We start from the raw sequence: 26,566 nt of genomic DNA, 5'->3' as shown, positions 1-26,566 counted from the left end.
GTTATTACGGCGTTGCAGTTGTGCAGTTTGAGGCTTTGTTGAGACGGTAAGAGGTTATTTGATATTCGAAATGTTATAATTTTTGTTTTGTCTGTATTCAGGGTTAATATATGAGCGTCAAGTAAATTTTTAACAGTATGAAGGCCATTTTCTACCGTTTTATAGACTTCATCCCCAGATTTAGCGTAAAATAGCAAAACAGTATCATCGGCAAAAGTTGTGATTTGTCCACAAATTTGTAGGTTGCATAGATCATTAATATATATTTAGAATAATAAGGGTCCTAAGATACTACCTTGTGGGACATTATAAATATTATTAAAAAAATAAATATTACATTATAAATATTCATGAATATGAATATTTATTCATATTCATGTCCAATATGAATATGAATAAATAGTTTTATAATAATAATAATAATATTTGGCTAATTTATATAGCGCCTTTTTGTGAAAAATATCCTCAAGGGCTCCGTACAAATATATTTATTAAATAAGAAATACCAAAAACTAGTGACTTACAACTAAGACTTATACCTAGTGACTTACGACTATTGCCTATAACTACTGTCTTAATGACATATATATATTTGCATATGTAGAAACTTACAGCTAACATACTTACATTTAAAAATACATCGATAATTTTTTTTTCTAATTTTACTAGACCCAGAAGAAGAAGGAAGTTATAATATTAGGGTGTTTCATAATTAATTTTAGAACACGGGTGCAAAATGTGCCCAATGGGTTAGCTAGATTTATAGAAAAGTATACATATGTATCTTAAATGAATGAAATTAATCGTCGATCTTAACCGCATTTAGATTATTCATCTGCCAACAATTAAACCAGTTGACGTTTTATGTTCCAACTGATATTGTCCATTAATAGGTAAGTCAATACCATTTTGAATTTATCATGCGTAGTTGAACGGAATAGCTAGAGAATGTATGTATGTGCATCAACAATTACAGTATAACAAAAAAGGAATATTTGGATGAATGACAGATTTATGGAAATAAGTGTCTGAAAAAGTGAGTTTTTAGTTATCAAAATTCTGTTAGGCTGGTTATACATCTCAATTCCATAGGCAGTTTATTCCAAGCCTTAGGGCCGGATACTCTGAATGCACGATCACCAAACTTAGTGTTCGGATTTCGCTTAGGCTCTTTCATCATTCCGACTGCGGATGATGTCGCTGATCTAAGAGTTGACTGCCTTAGACCAGTATTTTCTGGAATGCATAGCTCAGAAATATAGGGTGGCGCCATTTCGCTGATAGATTTAAACACCATCCAGCATAACTTGTACTGAATCTTTTCAGGACGCTTCAGCCAGTTAAGATTTCTGTGGTGTTCTGAAATCTGTGAAAACTTGGGTACCCCAGTGATTAACCTTACTGTGGCGTTAAACACTGATTGTAGTTTATCAGTTTGGCATTTACGAAGACTAGCATAGATGCCGTTGCAGTAGTCAAGACGTGATACTATATATGAGTTCACAAGTAGTTCAGTTGCCTCTGTTGAAAGGTTCCTACGAACTGACTTAAGTTGTCTTAGGTAGAAGAACCCCGTGCTAACGATCCTATTTACCTGACTTCTTAATGAAAGGTCTGAATCCAGATAAACTCCCAGAAGTTTGATCGTTGTTTTAGCAGTTACATCGTTACCGGAAATAGCAATTGGTGAGTTGTCTATTAAATGTTGGCGTCTTATTGTGGCTGCCCAGAGAAACTTGGTTTTTGAAGGATTTAGCTTCAGTTTATTTGAGGACATCCAGAGAGTGATTGCTTCTAGACAGCTGTGCGAATTTTAAGGCTGTCGATCTCATTTGTTGAACATATTTATTCTTCTTCTTTCATTCTTTCAAGAGAGGCATACAAATACAATATTGGTTTGAATCACCGATACAATATTGTTTTGTATGTCTTTCTTGATGGAATTGAGTTTTTATTCGGACAAAACCATTTACATATTCATATTGCGTATGTACAGGCGCAAACAAATAATTCATCTTTATATTCTAAAGCATATCTTGCAAAAGCGTATTTTAATAAAATAATTCAATTAACGCCATCTACGAATTCATAGATTATAATGAATGTCGCGTTTAACCTTATGGATATTCTTAAAGCATATTTAGAAACTTTATTAATTTATTTAAAATACAACACAATTTTACCAAATTAGCCAAACTTTAACATGGATAAAGATACAATTTTTTTAACATCAACTCCACACTGAAGGCCCGAGGAAAATAATTTTCCTGAGGGCCTATATCATCTTTGGGGATGCTGTATGGAGGGTCTTTTTGAAGGTTAACGTGAGTCTTGAGGAGACCCATGTTGTAGGAGGGAGGAAATGCGAAAACCTTTCCACAGCCGAAGTGTTGAAATCAAGAGCGAGTCGTAGAAAGGACCCATTCTCATGATATAAATAAATTCAATCAAGTATAAATGTTGGCTTTGTGTTTCCTGATATTGTACTGGTGCGGAACGGATAAATGGCACTGGTTCCTCGGAGCATGTTTCATTTAAATACCATAAGAACAAGGATAGCATTCCAACCTGACGCCTGTGCTCTAAAGATTGCAATCCAATTGCGCCTGCGTAGGGTCGTTCTTGATAAGAACTTGTAGATTGTAACGTATTCCTCGGGCGTCCCTGACTTTTTCTACCATTTATTACTGTATACCCAATGAAATGGTATGTGATGATGCCAGAATCAACAGATTCAGTCGTGCCAACCAAACAGGGATCATTAATGTGGTGGTGTTTTATTCATTTTTAAATAACGAGTACCAAACGAGCAGCGGGCTGGCGACGACGCGATTCAGGAGGGACACGAGCGAGCGCCCGGACGACATTCTACCGGGCAAGGCAATGACGCAGCAGCTTGTTAAACGTTTTCTCTGGTCATCGTTTTACTCCAAATCTAAATTTAACAACGCGTGATGTGTTTTTTGGCGCCTTCCTCTAATTAAAACAGGTCAGAATATTATGTTTCCCACAATGTCACACCAATTCATTTGCTACCAATTTTAAATAATGTCCGTGCGCCCAGTACTTAGTACTGACGCTCACCCCTGGGATGTAACATGTTATTTTGTTAGTTAGAGATCTCTTGCTCTTGTTCTTACGTTGTTGTAATAAATGCTATGTTGAAATTCTTTTATTATTGCAAACGTAACAACCCGATGTTGATTCCCCCTCAGATTGTCACAATGACGCCAACGTGGTTATAATCCTTTGCAACAGTTAAATCTTAACTGCCACAATGGCGACCCAACGTTGTTTTTTAACTGTTACAATGACAGTGTTTTTTTTTTTATTTTACATTATCTCCATAATATTTTACACAGGAGGCCCTCAGGGAATTTATTTTCCTCAGGGCCTCCTGTGTGGGGAAGAAATCTTTGGGGACGTTGTTTAGAGGGTCTTTTTAAGGAAAGGAAGGAGAGAAAGTTCTGGGAAGAAAAAAGGTATGAGGGGTGGTAGGAATCTAGGAATTATTGTGTCCAGGAGTGAAAGACGTATGAAAATATCCCCCCCACTGCGGCGCAAGGCGATGGGTCGAGAGGCCAGTTGGAGAGGTCAAAGGGTCTTCCCAAACCAGCCTCTCCCGATCTGGCATGCCACACATAATCAGATGGGAAGGCACATTTTGAACACACCTTACCCGACTAACCGGGGTGACCTAAGGCAGACGTGTTGGTTATCCAATAAATAGTTCCCGGGCGGCGGTACCCTAACCCACCTCCCAAACTGAATAATAATGTAATAAAACTTTTATATTCAGAATCAGCAATTGTAAATCAAATAATGATTTTTTTAAATTAATAACATTTTACACTGGAGTTCCTAATTATAACGATTAGTTAGTTTATTTAGGGTATTCGATGAGACAGGGAATGGTACATGTCATTAAAAAATTAAGTATGTTTAGGCATTTTACATACCATTTGGGGAGGATGCTCTAACACGATACATACCATTTTTGGGGAGGATGCTCTAACACGATATTAGATCCATTAATTAAAGCTCAAAAATTGATAATGCGGACTATTTACAAAGTACACTATATTCACCCCACGAAGGACTTATTTAACGACTTCAAAGTACTCAACATAAAATCCTTATACGTCAAAAACATATCCTCCTACTATAAATTCAAACATACGAAAAAAAATATTTTTGAATCGACCCATAATACAAGATATTCCAACAAATCGAATTATACTATTCCCCCAATAAAAACCTCAATGGCACAAAGACAATTTAACTTTCTTGCTCCAAAAATATTCAATAATTTAACGTTAGAAATAAAATCAATAGCCAAATACGACAGTTTCAGGAAAGCGCTCGGGGATTTTTTGATGTGTGATTGTTATAGTGTTAGTAGCCTATTCCAAGTACTCAGATAGAGGTGTATATATTGTTTATATGCGTGAGGATGCGTCATATGGGTGTATATATACATGTGCTGTTATATGTATATAGGTATGTCTGATGCTATATACACATGTGTCCTTGCATGCACACATATTAAAAATTATATATATAATTATGTACATTTTTACAATCTAATGCTAATTTACTTCTTTCTCCTTTCTAATTTCTATCTTCTACTTTTTATTACAATTTTTCCAAAATTTTAGCTTCATCTATGGTTACTAATTTCATATGTTTACACTAGATTTCATATTTCATACAAATTAATTACACTCAATTGGTCACCATGAAACAGGCAGCCGCCTAGTATGGTGATTCATTATATCTACTTTATGTAAATTTCATAATAATGTAACATGTATTAAATAAATAAAATAAAATAAAAAAAATTCCCCCTGGCTTCAAATTCTTGAGTAGCTCCGCTCAGTGGCTGGTATCAATCATCTCTCAAAAAAATAGCATTATTAAATTATAGTTGCAAGCAACCATTTTTGCTTTACTGTCACAGGAAGTAAAATAATTCTATCAATTTCTCCTCCAGCCAACATGATATCTTAGAAATATATATTTTTTCCGATATATAATCAAAAAAAAAAACCTTAGACGTTGGTAGGTACGTCATTTGACATTTTTGTAGCCATAAAATAATTGATGACAGATTATTCATTTTGACAGTAGTTGCCATCTTCAGGGAAATTTTATAATTTTAAGGAAAATCACGAGGTATAGACGGCACGGAAGGTCCATGAAGATGATGGCTGTAACGTTTCATATTTTCCGTGGATTTTTGTTTATAAATATATTTATGGTCTGACAACAGTTATAGTGATACAATTTTGTGAGTGTGAAGTGTTTCTATTTAGTTCATTTTCGTCGATGACAACGAACATCAATATTTTCGATCAAGTTAGTGTATTTTTTTATGTATTCGATATTCAATTTGTTTTTGTTCCGATTTTCTTGACAGGAACCACCCAAAATAAATTCAGATAATTTTCATGGTTTTTTACTCCGCGTGAAAAGTGAAGTCTACATAACCTTCTTTTGCGAATGATATGCACAAACGCAAGGTGAACAAAAGAAACAACACTTCTGTTGTTGTGTTACTACTGTTGATTCATCTTGATTTCCTAGTAATTGAACTTAAAATAAAATATCACATTTATGAGTCATCGATATTTCCATGGGGCTTACAAATATTATAACCATAATTTAATATTATTATTACCGGTCGTCAATAACAGCATTCTTTTAGAATATTCCAGTTTGTGTTAGATTCAACAAATAAATCTTCCAATTGATTTGTGTGTGCGTTGTAATGTCATAGTGTGTGCATGGTTTGCAAGAATACTTATAAATCTCAGAAAAAATTTAATATTTGGTAAATATACAGAAAATAATACTAATAAATGTAAATTAAACTGAGGGTCTCAACTAGAAATCAAACTCATATAAAATAAGAATAATTGTCCCGGAGAGACAGAAATCCTGGGTTCGATTCCCAGTTGAGACCGTTACCTTTTTATTTTTCTGTTATCATTCAGTTTCTTTCAAATTAAAAATAATAAATCAAGTAAATAGTATTAATAATTATCCCAATAACTAAGTTTCTCAACGATGTGAATTGTTCAATACTGTTACTATGCACATCAACTGCTTTTATTATAATCATTCTACAAGTATGAGTCCAGGGGCACACAAGCAACTTTAGTTGCAGATAACAGTTGCGTGCTTCAAAATCCACTACGGTATATGGAGGTGCTTAATGAGGCAACGTGACTGGTGAGAGACTTTTGAATTTTGAAATAGTTGGCAACTGTCGCCACAACTAAAGTGGCTTGTGTGCATTTGTCCTAAGTGTTAGAACATCACATTTTTTTCCGATTTTATGTCCGGGTTAAATCTTCCCCATAGGAAAAACTAAACCCTTCCACACACTTTTCCACAAATGATCATCTAGTTAATCAACATTATGCAAGTGCATTATATAAGCAAAATAAATACAAAACAATACAAGAACAACACGTCAACTCACCAGAAATCAAATGGGAAAATAATTCACCGACTCCAGATATTTTCATATCAGAGGGTTCGGCTCGGTAGAACTACTAACAGGGCCTATAAATCCTCCTGATCCCTCAACATAAATATTTAAAAAATCTTTTGTTATCCTACATGTATTTAAAATTACTTTTTTGCATTTTTATATATAAATGTTTTGATAGATCTAATACGCCTAAATTTTTAATGAGAGCTAGGTATAATGCCAGTAGCCGAAATAACGAATGGTAATATTTTTATAGCCTGAGAATGCCAAATTCTTTTTATCTCATTTCCTAAATCTGTGTATTTTCTTATTTTTTAACATTACGGGTTAATAATTTGGGTTTGTCACTTCTGGATATAATATAATTTGATATATATATTTTTTTTATGCTTCCGATTTTATTGTCCGGGTTAAATCTTCCCCATAGGAAAAACTAAACCCTTCCACTCAATTTTCCACAAATGATCATCTAGTCAATCAACACTATGCAAGTGCACTATATAAGCAAAATAAATACAAAACAATACAAGAACAACATGTCAACTCACCAGAGATCAAATGGGAAAATAATTCACCGACTCCAGATATTTTCATATCAGAGGGTTCGGCTCGGTAGAACTTCTAACAGGGCCTATAAATCCTACTGATCCCTCAACATAAATATTTAAAAAATCTTTCGTTATCCTACATGTATTCAAAATGCCCGACTTTTGCATTTTTAAATATAAATTTTTTGATAGATCTAATACGCCTAAATTTTATGTATAAAATTTTTTTATATATTAATTTTATTTATATATATATAATTTTTGTACGAGATTATTTGCATTTAGATGATTCTAGAAAGTTTTCTATTTTTGAGTCACTACTTAATTTTTTATGGTATGTTGCTCTTGGTATTGCTACAACTGCGTGGGCTATTAACAATATTATATTTAAGAGAAAATATGCAAATTAATTACTGTGGTATAACTCTCACATCTTGTGGTATTATATAATATTATTTTGTTTTTGGTTTACCACACAAATTAATTCAGACAAAATTCACATTTATTATCATTTGCTAAATAAAATTAGTATGTATAATGCTTTGGTATATTCATTTAGTCAGTAAGTTAGATAGATTTATTTTATTTTATTTTATGTGTATCTTACCAGACCTCTCTTTTCTATTGTACAGTAAAGGATTTTTTCATTCCAATCTTAAGCCCTGGATTAAATGAGGAAAGAAAAAGCAATGCTTGTAGCTCGATCTAACAAAGAATGAGTGAAATAAGGGTTACCCTTTTTGGCATGCCATTCGTCTTTTGTTTCTAATGTGGTAGCACTTCATATTGTGTTGATAGGTAGCTATGAACACTATCAAATTGTCAAGTGTTATTGAAGTAGCTTATCTGCTATATGGAATTTATCCCTTTATTCCAATATCAGCACAATATTCAAAAAGTGTAATCATTTTAGCTGAAACAAAATGACTACTTTCATACGACGGCCGGCATAGTCCAGTGGTAACGCATTGGATTGGATTGCCATTCCGAAGGTCGCGGGTTCGAACCCGGCGTGCGCAAATAAATTTTATTTGATTAATTTGTGTTATTTCACAATTAATTAATTAAAATAATATATAGTATATTTGCGGCACGTTCCAGAGTGGAAGATACTACCAGTATCGCCCTGGTGTAAGACCACCATTCAGAATTGAAACGTTGCTCCAAATGGCTTTAGCCGTGTTTAGTGACTAGATCTGAATAGCCAGGTACTTCCCCACCTTCCTCTTTCCCTTCCCCACTTACCTTCAGCCTCACAACATCCCCCAATTGGGGATGCCATAGTCTCACTGGCTCCAGACGGGAGCAGTTGGGACTCTTGTGAGGTATTCACTATAAAAAAAAAAATAAAAAAAAATACATGTATTTTATATGAGCCATAAAATATTTTTGATACACCAAAGAATTTAATTTCGTCAGTGATAATGTTTGCGTTTTAAATTGATAAAAGTCTTGAAGATTAATGTGCATCCATTATTTATTTACAATGCTAAATATATGCTTAATATATGCTTGATATGATTAAGGACATAAAACCCTTATATTAATAATGTTACACAATGTTATTCGGCTTTGACAACTTGCAAGTAGTCATTGCCAGGACCTGTGCAGACTACTAATTTGGTAGGTACCTAACCAATGCTGATATTGAAGACTTTCCCAATGTCTTTTGTCCCAATTTGTGTTGCTATTATCCTTCAACATGACCTTTGTCACACTTTCTGTTTGAATCATCGACAAAGATCGAAGGTTTAAATGTATTTAATTATTTTGTTTTCCTATTAACTTTCAACATGACAGTCCACATATTTTCGGTTCTGTATCTGATTATGGGTTTAATGTGGTTTTAATTCATTTATCCTGTTGTTTATTTTATATGCCGTTATGAGTGCAGGTAGCCGATAGTGTCCCACAGCGATCTTACATTATTAAAAGTTAGATATCTCTCTTCCTCTCATGCAAACACTTGTGATTTTTTTATGTCAGAAAGAGAACAAAATAATTTCATAATTTTTGTAATATAATAATGCAATTAATGTCGTATAGAAAATTAAAAATCTTTAAAATTACGGCAAACACATTTTTGAATTCATCATTACTAATTGAATTCCCTGTATTTGATGAATATCTTTATGCATATCATGGAAGCATATATTATCATACAATATAAAGAAAAACATTTGTTATACAGTTAAACCATTATCTAAAGGGTTAATTATGCATCCTGAAATCCTCCAATATGATCTGCCCAATGCTTTCTGTTCCAATTAGTTTACTCATTTGTTACTGTATATAGACATACAAACATTGATAAGAAAGGGGTTTTCATCCTCCAATATGGTCTGACCAATGCTTTCTGTTCCAATGAGTTCACTTATTTGTTGCTGTGTATAGACATACATTGATAAGGGGTTTTCATAAGATCTACAGACATAGTTATCTCTGTCACTATCATGAGCAAACACAAAAGCATTATGTCTAAATAGATCAATGGACAGATAAGTTTTATACCCTTAATTGTCTTTGATTAGTGTGTGATTGTGTAGGTCTTTTACAGTTAGCTGTTTCATCAGCTTAAATTAGTTTCTAGGAGAAATCTTTTTTCTCCATTCATTGACATAATATTATGTATGGTTTGAGCGGTTAACTTAAGTTATTGTTTTGACACAAGCTGTCAGTTGTGGTTTGTAAGTTGGTGTTTTTAAAATTTATGAACAGTGGTTTCATAGATATTTTGTTATTTAGGTACAGTACATAACATTTATGAAATAATACAATTTTGTGGTTGTGATTACACTGTTTTTCAATAATAATATATTACTAAAACTCATACATTGTTGTGTAACAATATTTTTTTTATGAATTTGAAAATTTTTTGTGTTTTTCTTAAATTACATTCTGTATATTGTATTTTCAGATTTTAATTACTGTTCAGTCATGCTAAATTAAATACATAAACCTGCACAAAGTTTAAATAAACTTTTTATTGTTTATTCTTCACTAGATATTATTTAACAATCTTCGTCATGCTTATTCTTTGTACATAACATAATGCGACAACCCTTATGTATATTTCTTTCTTCTTCTAATATGTGTGTATTTTGTATTGCAGTAAAATGGGCAAGTTCACCGGGAAGAAATGTCGTCTTCTCTCCATGCTGTGGTTGACGGCCATATTCTTCATAGTGGAGATAGTGGTGGGATACGTGACCAACTCCATGGCATTAGTGGCCGACAGTTTTCACATGCTGAGCGACGTGGCAGCCTTAGTTGTTGCCTTCTTGTCTGTAAAGGTAAGCTTGAATAGCCGCCCTTTTGCCGACAATCCTTTATCCATTGCTTTTTCCAAGGTTTTGTTTCATAAACATAATGTGTTTTATACTTATTTTCATTGCCTGAAAGTGGTACATTACACTCACTGAGGCATACTCACTTCAAGTGCCTTAGCAAAGTAACGTGTACAAAGTATGTGTAAACCCATCTCTATGATTTAACCAATATGCCGATTTGTGCTTTCTTATACACATTCATTTTTTAAGAAATTGTACGACTATCGAAAATAGTGCCGTATGCACCCGCTATTCTTTATTTGAACTTACATCACATTGAGTGAAGCAATTCTCGAAAAAACTGGTACTCTCCTAAACTGCTGTCTATTAACAGCTAAGTATTGTGTTCTAAGAATGCCGTTGTATTGAATTTATTACAAATAACATAAACCCCTTGAACTTATTGTCTACTATGACAGTATTACATTGTAATAAATTGTATTTAATGCTAGTCTATTTTTAAAAATAGAAACACTACTCTTTATTAGTTATGTATACTCTTCTCTTTATCTTATCTTTTATCTGTATTGGTTATACCTAAACCCATTATGATTTCTAATGCAATATTTTTATTATCTGCATGATGTTATCCGTTATCTTTTATTCAATTAACCTATATTAGATCAATCTATATTATTATCACAGGAATGTCGTATACATAGTAACAGATGTCACAATATCATGCTAACCTTCTGTTAGTCGTATGAAATTTTAAAAGCACCCCAGCAATTTGGATAGCTCTCGAAATATTGATCTTACTTATGCAAACCCTTGGGTCATATGAATACTTAATGAGCGTTAAGTAGTTGCATAATATTTTACTGGCAAGATACAGTAAATCTCCGATTATTTTACTTTATACGATAACCAACAGATGACTTATGTTTTGGAAAGTATGTATGTCTAAAAATAAATGTCAATAATTGATGCTGAATTCGTGAAATCTGATCAGTATCCGAAATGGATTTTCTCACAGACTCGCAGAAATCCAAATAATCAGGTTTAAATCCAGTATGAGTCTGTAAATCGTTTTTTTTTTGTAAAATTAATAAGGTGGCTTTTGGTCAGTTATAAATTCTATAATGTTCCCATTATTTATTATGTTATTAATGAGTGTTTTACTGTTGCAGATGTCACCGAAAAAATGGTCTAAGAACACATTTGGCTGGGCCAGAGCAGAAGTGTTGGGTGCCCTGGTCAACGCCGTGTTCCTTGTCGCCTTGTGCTTCAGCATCACCGTTGAAGCCTGCAAGAGGTTCATCGAGGTAGAGGAAATCCATGAACCAGAGCTCCTGGTGGTCGTCGGGGTCTTGGGACTTGTAGTCAACGTTATTGGACTCTTCCTCTTCCATGGTATGATATACTATTTTACACCTTTTTATTAGTTTGTTTCTGTGGGAAACATGCAGCTATTAAAATAATGCTGTTTATAATATCACAGTTGTTGCATTTATCCGTCTTTTATTCACTCTTTTACAAAACAAGATGATCTATAGTTAAAAATTCAATAATTACCACTAATTAAAGACACTTCAAACTTTTTTCTGTACAAGGAAACAAGAGAAGTGCTTGCGTAAGGTGATCATCTTTTGTAGAAGCAGTGTCCATAATTCTGATATATCATTGCTAAATACATGCTGTAAAGTAACTCCTCTAATAATAATAATAAAAAATAAAGCTAATTGAATCCACCTAGATGAACTGTTATTTTGTAAAATAAATATTGAAACAATATAAATTATCAACTCATCAGCATTATAAAATGGATGGTTAAAATATTAGATTTTAAATTCTTGAATTGATTGCTTTAAGATTATAATAGAACATATGGGCTGATTATATTGATTAATGTGACAGCTTTTATGTCAGTTTATTGCAAATATTATGTCCTTGGTATATAACTATATATTTGTAGAAGTAATTGATGAAATTTTTATCTGTAATTTTTTATAAATTTTTTACTTATCTGAATCTAACTTCTTTACGAATTCTGCAGCCTTTTTATAATCTAACCTCACTTATGAACCTCAATCCACTCGAGAGATGGAGATTACTGGATGTTCTGTTTTCGATTTGGCCATTTGATTTAATTAATACCATACCTCCAAATATTAATATGAAAATGTATGTGCTGCTTACTGCAGTTTAAAGCCAATGAATCCACCTAGATTTCACCGTCTATCCAATGTTTATTATTATTTATATGTTTATAAAATAAATCACTTATGTTTCGGGCTATGTATTTTATATTGATATGATTACTCTATAATTTAAAAAATAATTAATACAAGCTTGGTTATGACAATAACGGCAGTTGCGAGTTCACGTTTATGATGAGAATTAATCAATGATATTTTTAGTTCAGGCTTATCTTCATACACAGTTCGCTGTTATAACGAGGTTGCTTCATAGATGTAACTTGCAAATAATATTGTTGGCACAATTTATAAAACATAATATTATGAACATTGGAGGGCCTCTGTGGTTGAGGTGTAAGGCTCTCGACTGGCAAGCCGGAAGTCGCAGGTTCAAATCCCAATTTAATTTATTAATTTGTGTTATTTCACAACTTACTCATTTCAAATAATATATAGTATATTTGCGGCATATTCCAGATCGGAAGATACTCTCAGTATCACCCTGGAGTAAGACTACCATTTAGAATTGAAACATTCCTTGAAATGGCTTTGACCGTATTTGGTGACTGGATCTGAATAGCCAAGTATTTCCCCAACTTCTTCTTCCCCATCTCCTTCCCCTACTGTATTAACCCTCACCACTCCATTATTTTTTAATATTTTTTGTCAGCCAACTCTAATTGAAATAATAGCAAAATATTAATTTATTGATAGGCAGTTACAACAAAAAAATGTTAAAAATTTATTTGTTATGATTTATTCTTCAAATAAAACACGGTTTACAGAAAACATTATGGACTACTTATATTTTTGCATAGTATGGTACTTTTTAAAACATTCTCCAGGATGGAAACCAGGTTTTCTGGAACAGGTCTCACTAAACCAAACTTTTATTTATTTATTTTAATATTACATTTAGTAATAATAGTGACGTATTGCCCATCTCACTAGGTGTGGAACGCCTGTGTTGAGATGGCAATTTACATAGTGGTTGTTAACTAGGTTTTAGCTAATACAATATTGTGAAAATGCCAGATAAAATCAGTATTTTTTTGTTTTTTTTTTTTAAATTATACAATTCGAGAATGAATGTAGAAGGTGGAGGCGAAGCAATAATAATTTTAAGTAATTAATTAATAAAGTTTCAGTTTGACCAACAGGCGTATTATACATATATATACACAGTAGGCTCACATACCTCAAGAAGAACAAAATTATCAACGACCGTCAATACGGATTCCGGCGGAACCGCTCGTGCGGTGATCTTCTCGCGTATGTGACGCATGTTTGGGGGCGGTGCCTGGAACGTCACGGTGAGACCCAAACGGTCGCACTAGACATATCCAAGGCCTTTGACCGGGTCTGGCACCTTGGACTTGTCAACAAATTGGACAAACGGACTTCCCGCATCCCTGTGTACGTGGATTGCTGACTTTTTAAGGGATAGGTCGATTCAGGCAGTTGCTGACGGTTTCACCTCTTCCTCACACTCTATAAATGCTGGTGTCCCACAGGGATCTGTTCTGTCTCCGACTTTGTTTTTGTTGCACATCAATGACCTTTTGACATGTGCACCGATTCATTGTTACGCGGATGACAGTACAGTTACTAATAGCTTTTTGTTTGACAAGCCCCCAAAGGGCACACAAACTCCAACGGCTCGGAGGGCTTTGAAGCAGAGAATGGACGGTTATCTCGAGAGTATTTCCTCCTGGGGTAAAAATAATCTCGTCGAATTTAATGTTTCAAAGACCCAATCCTGTCTGATTACGTCTAAAAGGGATCCAAATGATAATCTAGTCTCCGTCAACGGAAGCAATCTTTCGAACAGGCCTTCCATTGATATGCTTGGTGTAACTATAAGTGACCAGCTCAGGTACGGGGGCTCCATCGAAGCCAGAGTATAGTTGGCCTCTCAGAAGCTGGGCGTACTGTACAGGGCCCGCAGATACTTTAATAGTACACAACTGCTGACCCTGTACAAATCGCAAGTGCGCCCTACTGTCGAATTTGGCAGCCATCTCTGGTCCGGAGCCCCTAAATACCTGAAAAAAACCCTTGACTCTGCAAAAACGGGCGGTCCGTTTGATAGATTCCCCAATCTTAACAAACGGACTGCAATCTTTAGAGCACAGGCGTCAGGTAGGTATGCTGTCCTTGTTCTATCGGTATTACAATGGAAGATGCTCTGAGGAACTAGCGTCATTGATCCCTTCGGCACCGGTGCATAGTCGGGATACACGCCAAACGCGCGCCCAACATTTGTACACGGTTGACATTTGTCACATGAGAACGGGTCGCTTCTACGATTCGTTCTTAAGTTCAACAGCTCGGCTGTGGAACGAACTGCCGGCCTCTGTGTTTCCTCCCTCCTACAACATGGGACTCTTCAAGACCCATGTTCACTCCTTCCTCTCCACAAAAAGACCCTCCACACAGCATCCCCAAAGATGACATAGGCCCTGAGGGAAATTATTTTCTTCAGAGCCTCCTGTGTGGAGTTAATATAAAAAAAGGCACAATTTTTAGTATCTTATGAAATAATTCAATGTATATTTTTATTGGAGATAATCAATGATTTTATTTTTAAATAAAGTTTTGATTTGTGTGTTTCTAATGTCAATAGGTAAAGAATTGAATAGCTTAATAGCATTGTATTTAAAGCTTTTTTGTCCATAAGAGGTTTGACAAACTGGGATGTTAAAAGATTTTACATGTAAATGTCTCAAGGCTCTAGTGCTTATTCGTTCTTAATACATATAGGTATTTTTAAATTGATGAAGCAGGATATTTTTTGAATATAATTTTTTCAGGTTTGGAACATTTAGGACGGGTTGTTTCGGAGAATTTGAACAATTGATCAAATTTCAACGTTCATTTTCGGGTTCTGTGAAAGTCCTATTCAAGTTCTGTTATTATATAATTGTAGGCTAGTTACTTGACAAAACTGAAATAAAAATAGAACTTGAAAAATGCTTTCACAGAACTTGAAAATGAACGTTGAAATTTGATGAATTGTTCAAATTCTCCGAAACAACCCGTCCTTAGTGTCTTAAAAATAAAATCAGTATTCGTTCTTAATGGGACTTTTAGAATAACCTTCAGAATTATTTTTTGAATTTTTTGGCAAACTGTGTCGTGACTTTAGACATTTGTTGTACTGTCATCATTATCATTGTTATTTTCTGTGCTGTTAACACTATCATCATCAGGATCTTTAAAATCACAAGCAACAGGCTCGTACTCACTGTCACTTTTATAAGATTCATCTTCCGAAAACACTTGGTATTCAGGTGCCATATCATGCGAAGTTCCCGCCATTTTTATGGTAAAATAAAAACGGAAACCAGTTAAAATCTTATGAAAACGTGAATTTAAATGTTTTTTTATCGAATAATCCAACAACAATCGAACAAGAAACAACATCACGTGTCAAGTTTTGCGAACGAAAATACACCGAGCGCGCACGTCTTATCTTGTCAGCCCCCAGCCGACAACCGAGTTGTAGCGTACAAATAGTGATGTCGGCTGGCACCCGACAAAGGAGTGGTAAGGGTCATTACCTTCACCTATTTTATATGCGGGCCGCATTATCTACCTACATTTTTGTGGATTCGTGAGTGGGAGGTAAAAATTTTGATGTTTCTCTGTAGCCAAGTGGGTCGTATAGTATTGACATATGGGTCGCATGATTTGGGCCAAAGGGTTGTGCATCACCGAAACCATTGATTTATTTTATATGGCTTTTACATAATGTGCAATGTAGTACATTTAAAAAAAAAATAATAATAATGAAAAATTACAATGTTTGATAAACAAAACAATACGCCCAAGCTTAGTGATGTACAATTCAGTGATATTTTAGCGTAGGGAGTAGAATCACAACCTGCAATAGCCATCCCAAGCCAAGGTGTGAGCTACCGTGCTCAGCAGTATTTCTAATTTTATGCAGCGCTTAAGGTTGGGATAGTGAAAAACTAGTTACCATCGGGCAGTTATAGTAAAAACGGGCTTCAACCAGACTCAAGGCCAGCTCAACCATACAATGCTAAACCGGCGCATAAGAATAAGTAAGATGGATTATGTGTAAGTGTATCTATCTGTTAATTAAAATAATAATGTATTTTTGTAGAACACGGTCATGCTGGTCATGGACATTCTCATGTTGCGGGCGGTTTATCAGAATTGGTTGGCGCCAACGTCACAGACGACAATGAGAATGACTCGATGTACCCAAACGCCACCAATGTGGCCATCACTCCCAGCCAGAGTCACGGCCATAGTCACGATGCGTCACAGATGAATATGCGAGGAGTCTTTCTACACGTACTCTCTGACGCCTTAGGTAAGACATTTTTCACATTTGGGAATGATTTTGCTCATCATATTGCTACGTAGAGTAGTTGCTATGGTTACTTGCTATGTGCAGCCTACAATACTCACCAGACATTTTAGGTTATAATAATGAATGTGGAATCACAAACTTTATCCAGTACTGGAAGCGCCAATTCTTGAGGGTTAGATACCCACAAGAATGTTTGTGATCCCAGGGTTCTCAGGGGGTTGGGTTCGAAACCAGAAATGTGTCAGGTTACAATGTGTAATTTAGAGTCAAGGAAAGAAGGTTTAGAGTAACATTAATGTATATTATTTCGAATACAATATAAGTCTATACACTCTACCGTGTGAGTTATAACGAAAACAATATAATAAAAGTTAGATATAAGCTTACCCCCAAGGTTCCGACCACGCTTTATCTATCTAGCTAATTAAGTAACATCCTACTCGAGCTGGAGCAGCACCTCATCAGGCTGAGCTCCAGGGGGCTCCAGACGGAGCAAGAGGAAGAGTCAGTTCCGCCTCCTGGCGACTGTCCGTGGCAGGAAACTGGTAATCTGGCGACTGAGGAAGAGGAATCTGGTGCCCGCGGTCGCATCCGTGTATCCTGGCGAGGATTCCCTTTATGTAAGGAAAAATAGGCCTCCCTACGGCCCTGGTGAAAATGCGGTCGGCGTAGTGCCAAACCGCGAGAAAGAATACTATCCTTAGGTTTCCGGGAACCTGGCACAATATTTTAAGCCACTGGCTTCTTCATCCCATAAAGGATGGGTCGGATTCAAGCAGATCACACGTCTGACTCCGTTTGCGATTCATGATGCCGCGTGGTTACAATATTCGAACGAGCCACGGAACTAATTCCACTATGGAACTTCGTATTTTACACCATTTATACGATTTTATTATGCAATCTCCGCGTATAAAATTAGACTTCGCCACTTCGATTAAAGGGAAACCATTCCCAAACAATTTCACTCCGGAAAACTGTGACTGTCGTCTGCCGAGAGATCAGGCCCACTCCCTGGTTTCTCTGCAGGCAAGGAAGTGTTTTTGTTTTTTTCTGTTTCCGCCCGGTACAGATTTTAAATTTTAAATTATGATTCGAAATTTTACCAAAACCAATACCCGCGACAATCGCCCAGTTCCTAACTAGGTTAGAGAATCGGCGAGGATAAATGTGATGATGCAGAATAAATTAATGAATAAAATATTAAAACAAAAGGAGTCTAGCCCTGCATCATAACAATATTTCAGTTGAGCGATGTACATATTAGGTTTCTTAGTTTAATGTTCTCTTTAGTAAATAGACAATGAGTTGAAATACCAAGAAAATTACATAACTCAAGATAAACATTTGCATTATATTCAGGCTAGTTATAGCTTCTATTTTTTACTGCAGTATGTATCTCAAATTTTTACAATTTGAAAAAGGTTTTTTCTGTTATAATTATGTACTAGATTACTGAGTTTGCTGTGCACATATTTGAGATAAAAATGAACAATTTTTATTTCTGAATTACGCAATATATATTATGTATAAATTCCTTAGTATGTTTATAGCCGTGTTAAATCAGGAATCCGTTTCAATTATTATTAGTTCTATATCATAGTATGAAATTCAAATTAGAGATTTTAGAATTAAAAATCAAACATTGTCTGTTAAAATATATATACTATGTCGTAAATACCAACCCTGAAATAGGACAAACTACTCATTCAGAATTCATTCATGAACTTTTCCAAGCAACTTTAGTGGAATTATGCGGATAGAAGAAATCATATTTTATACTATTGAAATGTACAGTAAATATTTGATTTCAGCAGAACAGGTGACTTATATATTGTTTTTAATTCTATGTTTTGATCAGAAGAGGAGATCTTCAAGCACAATAAACTCTTTTATTATTATTGTGGCCTTCACCCAATATGCACTTCACCGCCTGACTAGAACCAACATCCTTTACAATCTTTCTTTATGTATGTTCAGTGCAGTCAAGTTAACTTAACCGTAACAGTAAAAAATATATAGTGAAACTCTCCTAAGAAGTTTGGTTTTTTCTGTCCCTTGAAGACTGACCTAATTTATCCCACATATTATAAGGGTTTACCGCTTACGAAGTTTTTTTCCGGTCTCTGGGAAAACTTCTCAAGAGAGTTTCACTGTATTATTAAAAAAAAGCAATATTCATGAATGTGTTATACCAAAAGGCTGCCTTTGGAACTTAATTGTATTTATGATTGTGTTAATGGTGTATATGTACATAAATGATTGTTGATTAATTTCAGGATCCGTTATAGTGATCTGCTCAGCCTTGGTGGTCTGGCTCACCAACTGGGAGTACAAGTACTACCTTGACCCCGCACTAAGTGTAATCCTCGTGCTGCTGATTCTGCACTCAGTGTGGCCGCTGTTACGCGAGTCCGCTTTAATTCTCCTGCAAACCGTACCAACTCACATACAGGTAATTTAATGCAAATATTATATTTTACTAGCTTTTAAAACACTTGGTGAAATTGAATAATGGATATTTCGTATGACTTATTCTCCATACCAATTGATTCAATGTACTAGTTAGAGGGTTTTTTATAATATCGAAAAATAGTTATGCTTCTATTGTATTATTTTATAGCGTATTTTGCATTTTCGCCATGTTTATTATTCGCCAATTATTGCTTGCGAGATATGTTGTGTTTTTGACATTGTTTGCTTTTAGGATTTACATATACTCATTATGCAATGTTAAAAAGAGGAAAATTATCTTTATAGTGTATTGTTTTATATTCTGTGTAATAAATTTTTCATAATATTGATCATTGTTTCGAGTTTATTGGGAATAACTTATTGCAAAATAATACTGATTTTCGAGCAATGGCCATTTATATTTTTTATGACATAATTGACACATTTATTTTTAACAGGTGGACGCTATACAAAAACGCCTTCTTGAGAGAGTAGATGGAGTCATTGCTGTTCACGAGTTCCATGTTTGGCAGTTGGCTGGTGACAGAATTATTGCTTCTGCCCATATTAGGTAAGTCTTTATTTAATTTACAGACAGAATAACAGAAGATTATGTATGAGACAATATCTAAATGTAAAAGAAGCAGGGAGTGTGTGTTGAAACTGAGTTGTGAGGTATCCTCAAACAGCGTGATTGTTCGTTAGTTAATTTAGATTAAAGATTACTTTTACTTATTGTTTGAGAAGGCACTTGTCAGCATCATGGCCAACTACTGCCAACCGCTGCATTACGCTATTCTATAGCTATGACTGAATAATTATGTTTGATTAGGCACTCGTCAACATCACATGGCTAACTACTGCCAACCGCTGCATTATGCTATTCTATAGCTATGACTGACTAATTATGGTTTTTTATGATTCGCGTAGTAAAAATTAAGCTATTTTATATCTGAGCCAGCGGGCCACACAATTATTGTTTTTGGCTCATTGTTATTTTGATTTCCAGGTGTCGAAATTTATCTGAATACATGAAGATAGCTGAAAAAGTGAAGGAATTCTTCCACAATGAAGGAATTCATTCTACCACCATACAACCTGAATTCATTGAGATCCCCGCAGAAGGATTTGAGGTTAGTAAACTGTGTAAATAATAAGGACCTTACTAATTAATGTGTTTAAAATTAAACACAACTGCTAATGTATGAGAAATAGTTGTTTGAACCTGTGTAAAATTTAAAACACTATTATTAGTAAAGTGGTAAGTGTTTTGAAAATTATTTACGTACTTCAATAAACAAGTCTAAGCTGGACAAGTCTAATTTGTTTTCATAAACCTAAGCATAGTTGCAGGAATTGGCACAGACACTAAAGGAAGATGAATAATGCATTTGTTAGGTTTTAAGCTACTTGCACTGAAATGTATTTTGAGAGAAAGTCGGTTCAATGACTAGCTATTTTGGATCAGTCACCTCTCCTTTGTATATTTGGTACTATATGGGATCAATGAGACTTAAAGGACAAGTCTATGACAAACTATATTTTTTACAAACAGTATTTTATTGTAAACAGTTTTTAGTGAGCTGTATTTAACATAAACAGTATTTGAATCAAAGGTGTTTTGTATTTCAGGGAATATCAGGTGGAAATGGTGCATCGGAGCCCCCGTGTGCCCTCCACTGTCCCACAACTGATCCCCCTTGCCATAATGCAACATGCTGTGGTACTGACAAAAAGGTAAAATATATATATACAGTTCTACTTTTATTTCCATTGCAATACCTGCCAATTTCGTAGCCCATTAACTTTAAAATAATTGAAAACATTTATTCCATTGTTCTCTTTAATTAATTTAGACGAAAAAGTGGTAGCGATAGCAAATTTTAATGGTTTCATGATTTTTAAAAATGTAAATTTATTTAAAAATATTTATTATCGAGGCGCTGGATCACGCATCGAACTATGCATAGTAATAATATATCATAATTTTATACAATTATTTTTTCATGGTCTTTACAATAGACAAGTAATTTTCTTTTTATCAGCTGACAAATTATCTTTACGGTGAAGCTTGTTATCAAATGAAAATTGAAAGTACTCATGGAACACTTTTAATCTTCTGATGGTATGGTAGCAGTCGAACTTTCTTATGGATTTGAATAAGAGTAAAGTGAAGGATTAGAAATTAGACGTGTAATGTATTAACGTGAATGATGAATGTGCAGGGGCGCGAGACTCCAGCGGCGTCGCCGTCTGCCTCGCCCTACATGTGTCGGCAGCGCAACGTGTCCTCGTCGCAGCAGCAGCCTGACGCGCTGGAAAGCGGTGCCCTCCTGCTACCGACGCGCGAGGCACAAGACTCCGCCGAAGCCGCCCAGGCCCGGGAGTCCTGCGTCTGACACCAGAACAAATCTAAACTCAAACTATTGCCTTATCTTAAACCTAATTCCATCGAGCCACGTGGTTAACGCCGTGTATTATGTTAACCCGCTAGAAACAATTGACTTTATTATTTTGTGTGGTATTTCATTAGACGGACATAAATATGGTGTGTGACATTGGATATTGATCAAATTCAATGGTTTTACTGTTATTTCTATGTTTTTTTTTAATATTTTTAGAATAAAGAGCTGTGATGGCTACTTATTTAGTGGTAGTCTTTTGTAATGTAAGACGTGTACTTTAAATATTATATTTTCAACTGATTTCGTAATTAACATTATTGTAAAAGATCTATTGTGACAAAGTCTCAGTTTAGAATAATAATTATTTTTCCCTTTTTAATAATTCTTATTGCACCTTTGGCTGTGTAAGCTTTTATTTATGATACTTGTAAGATTATGTTAAATATATTTTATTGTATAAAATGAATAGTACATAATTTATCGACATATTAATCCTGAAGTATAGGGTCTCCACGCTCAATATAATATTTTATTGATTAAGCTTAGTTATAATTATCAATGAATTCATTACATCATTATTATGTAATGTCCAAAACACAGAGGAAGCCAGCCATTTAAATTTAAAGAAAAATATGTAGCTTCCATTGCATGATAACTTTTCTTTATCTTTACATTTTTATGTGACTGTTTTTATTATTTGACAAAGAGATCCCATACTTCAAAGGCTTCTGTAACATCATTATTGCGTGGGATAATTTTCTAACGATTCTTTCTAAAACAAAATGATACCAAAGCGAAACTATGTATTTGTTTTTCCTCTAATAAAAAAAATACGGATACATAATATAATATTGTGCCAAAGGATACTGAAACTTGCTGTTTGCTGACCATCTTTATTGTCTTTATAATTTTGCATTTTACAACACAATATAAATATATATACGGTAATAGTTTTAACATCTTCTTTTAATAATTGTTACATGTATTAGCAATTTTCTTCAATTCTTTTAAATTGAAATTATGAAGTACAGTAGGCACCGGTGAAGATAATCACATATATTCCGGATGTTTTGGGGAGATAATAAATATCATCTCTAATTATAATTTTACATGGAAAACATACATATGAATATGCATTAGGTATAGTCTTTCAGAAGGGTTACTGCATCATGATATGTAATGTGTTTGTAAATTAATCTATTTAGCGCTAACAGCATTATATTATGCGCAGATAACCCGTGCCTCCATCGTTACGCACATATATGCGTATTTATTCGTTTTAGAAAAATGTAATTACCATTGAAAATTCGAAAGCCTTTTACAGGACCGATGATGTAGGTGTAATTAAGAGACCTTACCTTACCTACCCAGTTATAGGAATATAGCACATTATTTGTGGTAAATAAGAGGAAATTATTTAATCAAACTCGTCTATCTGCAAGGCGACATTCATGAAGAAGAAATATCAACAATTAACAGAATTCTAGAGAACATTATGCACACGCTTTTAAACCTGTGAACATGTTGACCGGCATCTACTCTATGTATTTTATATCTATTTTCGAATCACTTTTTATGTATGTACTTCAATATTCGATACTTTCTTAAAATCAGTAGAAAAATAAATCGCTAGAAAATTCTTTTAGAAGAATGGAGGGTTTTACCCATTCAATTTTTGAGAACATTTATGTAAATGATTTTGAAATACACGGATCGGTAAGCGATCACCATTAACGAGTGCTGTAAGACCCTGCACGGAATATTAAGTTTGTTAAAGCAGTATCGGCAGATTTATTCATAGAAGTGAATCAGTTCAAACTGATTCCCTTGGTCTTGTGAATTGATTCTTTTTATTAATTTATTTACTTCCTGAAAAAAAAGATAAAAGTGGATATTACAACATTTATATTAGGCTAGAACAGCTGCATTTAAGATGTTTGCGTTGTATAGCCAAGGTCTACAAATAAATCTTAAAAATAAAAAGTTTTTTTTTAAGCATAAATAGTTGGACATCATGTGGTCTAATATAAACATAATTTTTTTGGTTTTAATGTTAATATTTTAATAGGAATTAATTAATGTGACAAAATCACACTTCTCTTCATCTAAATAATAATCAGTATTTTTTTAATATATAATATTCCTATCTCAATAGTAAATAATGGTTAAAACAATGCGGAAAAAATAACAACTGAATGAATGTTTGAAAGTAAGCGAAACACATAATAAAGGAACAAAAAATAACATATTATATTCTACTCAAGATCTACCTTTAAAAGTAGGCTGGTACGTAACATAAAAAACAATTATAATATTATCAACCTGTTCACGAAAAGACATAAACCTTTTTGATTCCTTTAGTAAGAGATTGCGACTAAGCGCTCAAGATAGACAGATCAGTGACGTTAGGACTTGAGACTTAGGACGGACCTCTTGGACTACTCATCACAACTGAAAGAGACGTGTTGCTCAGAACAACTGGCTAACTTGCGGCGCAGTGGTTTGTCGCTTGGGAATAACGGTGACCTGGGTTTTTCTGAATTACGGCCCCTGCAAAATACTTCCGGCAACTTCGTGTTGTGCCGCCCGGGCGCATATTATACAGCATAATATTTAAATAACTACGGAACATTATAAAATTTAAATCGTTTACAGTAACTATCATCATTCTACCGTAATATAATATTATACATTGAAATAATTTAACTGTAAAATATTTTTACAAAATTAAATTTTAAAATATATGTATTTAAAAAGATGGCGCCGTTAAAAAATCGTAGGATGTAAGGCCAAGGATAACATTACTTAGAATGAAGAATGAATTCCGTTTTAAATTGAGAATCAGATTGAGTGTGTCACAAGATTGAATTTATCCATTAAATTTTGCACGGAAGTTCCACATTAAACTAGTGTGGAACTTCTGTACAGGGTCTTACAGCAATCAGTTTATTTAATTGGTTGTTTACCGACCGTGGGACAACGGGCAAGTGATCATTTTGCAGCTGCTACACTTGATTACTATACTTGATGGGCCTTGCCATTAGGAAATTTGATGACAGTAGATGTTTGTACCCACTTATCAATATTGTAAACATATATATACTTGATTTATAATAACATTATATTATTATGTACATGATTATGTATGGGCATTGCACTGAAAATGTATGAGGAAAATAAATGTTATCTTCCTTCCAAGGACTATCATATCCTACTGGAAGTGATCGATTAAGTGGATCCTCGACCCATTTAGCCCTATTTAATGTATTACATAGTACATGTATTAAGTGGATCCTCGACCCATTTAGCCCTATTTAATGTATTACATAGTACCTATGTATTTATAAGTCATGTTATTACATTTTTGTACCTATAAGATTTTGTAAAAAAAATACTTACATAAATACAGGGTCTTCAAGAAAGAAACATCCTGCTTTATAATGTCTGTTGCATGAGGTTGTTTTTCTTAAGTATATCACTGCCAAAGATAACAATCTGTAAGAATGAATGATTAATACATGCATATATATTTAAAACATTTTAGTTTACTAATCAATTGTGTGTTTTGATGCATGGACGGGACGACACCTGTATGCTTTGTCTTTATTTTTTAAAATTAAATAGTATTTAATTCATTGTGAATCCAGAACAACACGTTATTTTAATTTTCTCATAAATATAGAAAAAAATCAATGCTTTTTGGCAAAAAAAATCCTTTATGAATTCTAAAATTACTATTATCTAAGTCAGAGATAGCAAATATTTATTTTTTAATTTTTATTAGGTAATTATTTGAACATGAAATTTATTATTATTAGTATTTTACACCTCTTATAGTATTGTAGTTCACTTTAGATTTTTGTTGGAATAAGAGTAAAAGTGTCAAAATTATCATGTGGCATTTTTCAAACTGTATTTAAAAAAACTTATTTATTCCTTCACTTGCACACAAAGCTCATAGTATGTACCTACTGAAATATCCAGAAATATCTGATTTTGAAAGAAGTACAACTTAGTGACTTATTGCGTATTAAAATTTCTAATTACCATTCCGGGTATTTAAAGACTAGTCATGCTCACATATAGTTTGGAAAGTCAATAATTATTAAATCATATTGAATCATTTTTTGACCTCACTTGATTCGGTTGTTATAATTTAGAGAATATTATCATTGGAATAAACACCTATTATTATTTTTTGCATATTCGTTTACTGAAATGTTAATATTTTTGTAAAAGATTTCTTTATTTCAGTATTCGTGACTTTACAGCATCCAGAAAAGTTTTAACTATTATATATTATTTTTTTAAATATTTATCTTGAATTGATCAGCTGTAAAACAAAATGTTTTGTATACTTATCCATGTTTCTGCACAACATAAAATAAAAAAAGGTATTTTTACTTGTATTTTCGCATTTAATTATGTATTCCCCTCAACTTACAATAAAATTGAAAAAAAATCTTAAGTATACATTTTCATGTCTGTAATTACCATTCTTTATTTACACATCATAACATGAAGTACTTGATAATATTGTGTCAACATGCACTATATAAATTACACAATAATTTTCCTAGGGTAAATCAATATGTACATATAAATTATGTAACTTATTTAATTATTTTTTGTTGATAATATCAAAATAATATAGATTTTAACTACAAATTGTTTGTGTTTACTCATATTTATTTGATATTAGAAGCTTTTACAGTGTGTGCAGAATAGGAGCCTACTTGACATAATAAGGATAATGATGACGTCGACAGGTAGAGGCGAGTACTGATCAGAAAATCCAATAGGCTTAGTAGAACATTTCGGCTCTGCAGTCCACAGGTGAAAAGGATG

At 33.8% G+C, this 26,566-nt stretch overlaps 1 protein-coding gene across 1 annotated transcript; it reads left to right on the top strand.

Moving 5' to 3' along the window:
- The first annotated feature begins 5,174 nt into the window (after positions 1 to 5,174).
- ZnT63C (solute carrier family 30 member 1) lies at positions 5,175 to 26,061 on the top strand. The gene is made up of 9 exons (XM_089631658.1): positions 5,175 to 5,358; positions 10,160 to 10,340; positions 11,507 to 11,729; positions 16,647 to 16,859; positions 19,139 to 19,314; positions 19,772 to 19,884; positions 20,323 to 20,446; positions 20,946 to 21,050; positions 21,539 to 26,061. The coding sequence occupies exons 2-9, from the start codon at positions 10,164 to 10,166 to the stop codon at positions 21,710 to 21,712; spliced, it is 1,305 nt and encodes a 434-aa protein (XP_089487784.1). The 5' UTR covers positions 5,175 to 5,358; positions 10,160 to 10,163; the 3' UTR covers positions 21,713 to 26,061.
- Positions 26,062 to 26,566: the final 505 nt, after the last annotated feature.

The sequence above is a fragment of the Hesperophylax consimilis genome, chromosome 5 (assembly GCF_061612785.1).
Source record: "Hesperophylax consimilis isolate HC1 chromosome 5, BYU_Hcon_1.0, whole genome shotgun sequence".
In the NCBI taxonomy this organism is placed as follows: domain Eukaryota; kingdom Metazoa; phylum Arthropoda; class Insecta; order Trichoptera; family Limnephilidae; genus Hesperophylax; species Hesperophylax consimilis.
The sequence above is the reverse complement of the archived record's forward strand: the minus strand, read 5'-3'. Positions and strand labels throughout refer to the sequence as shown.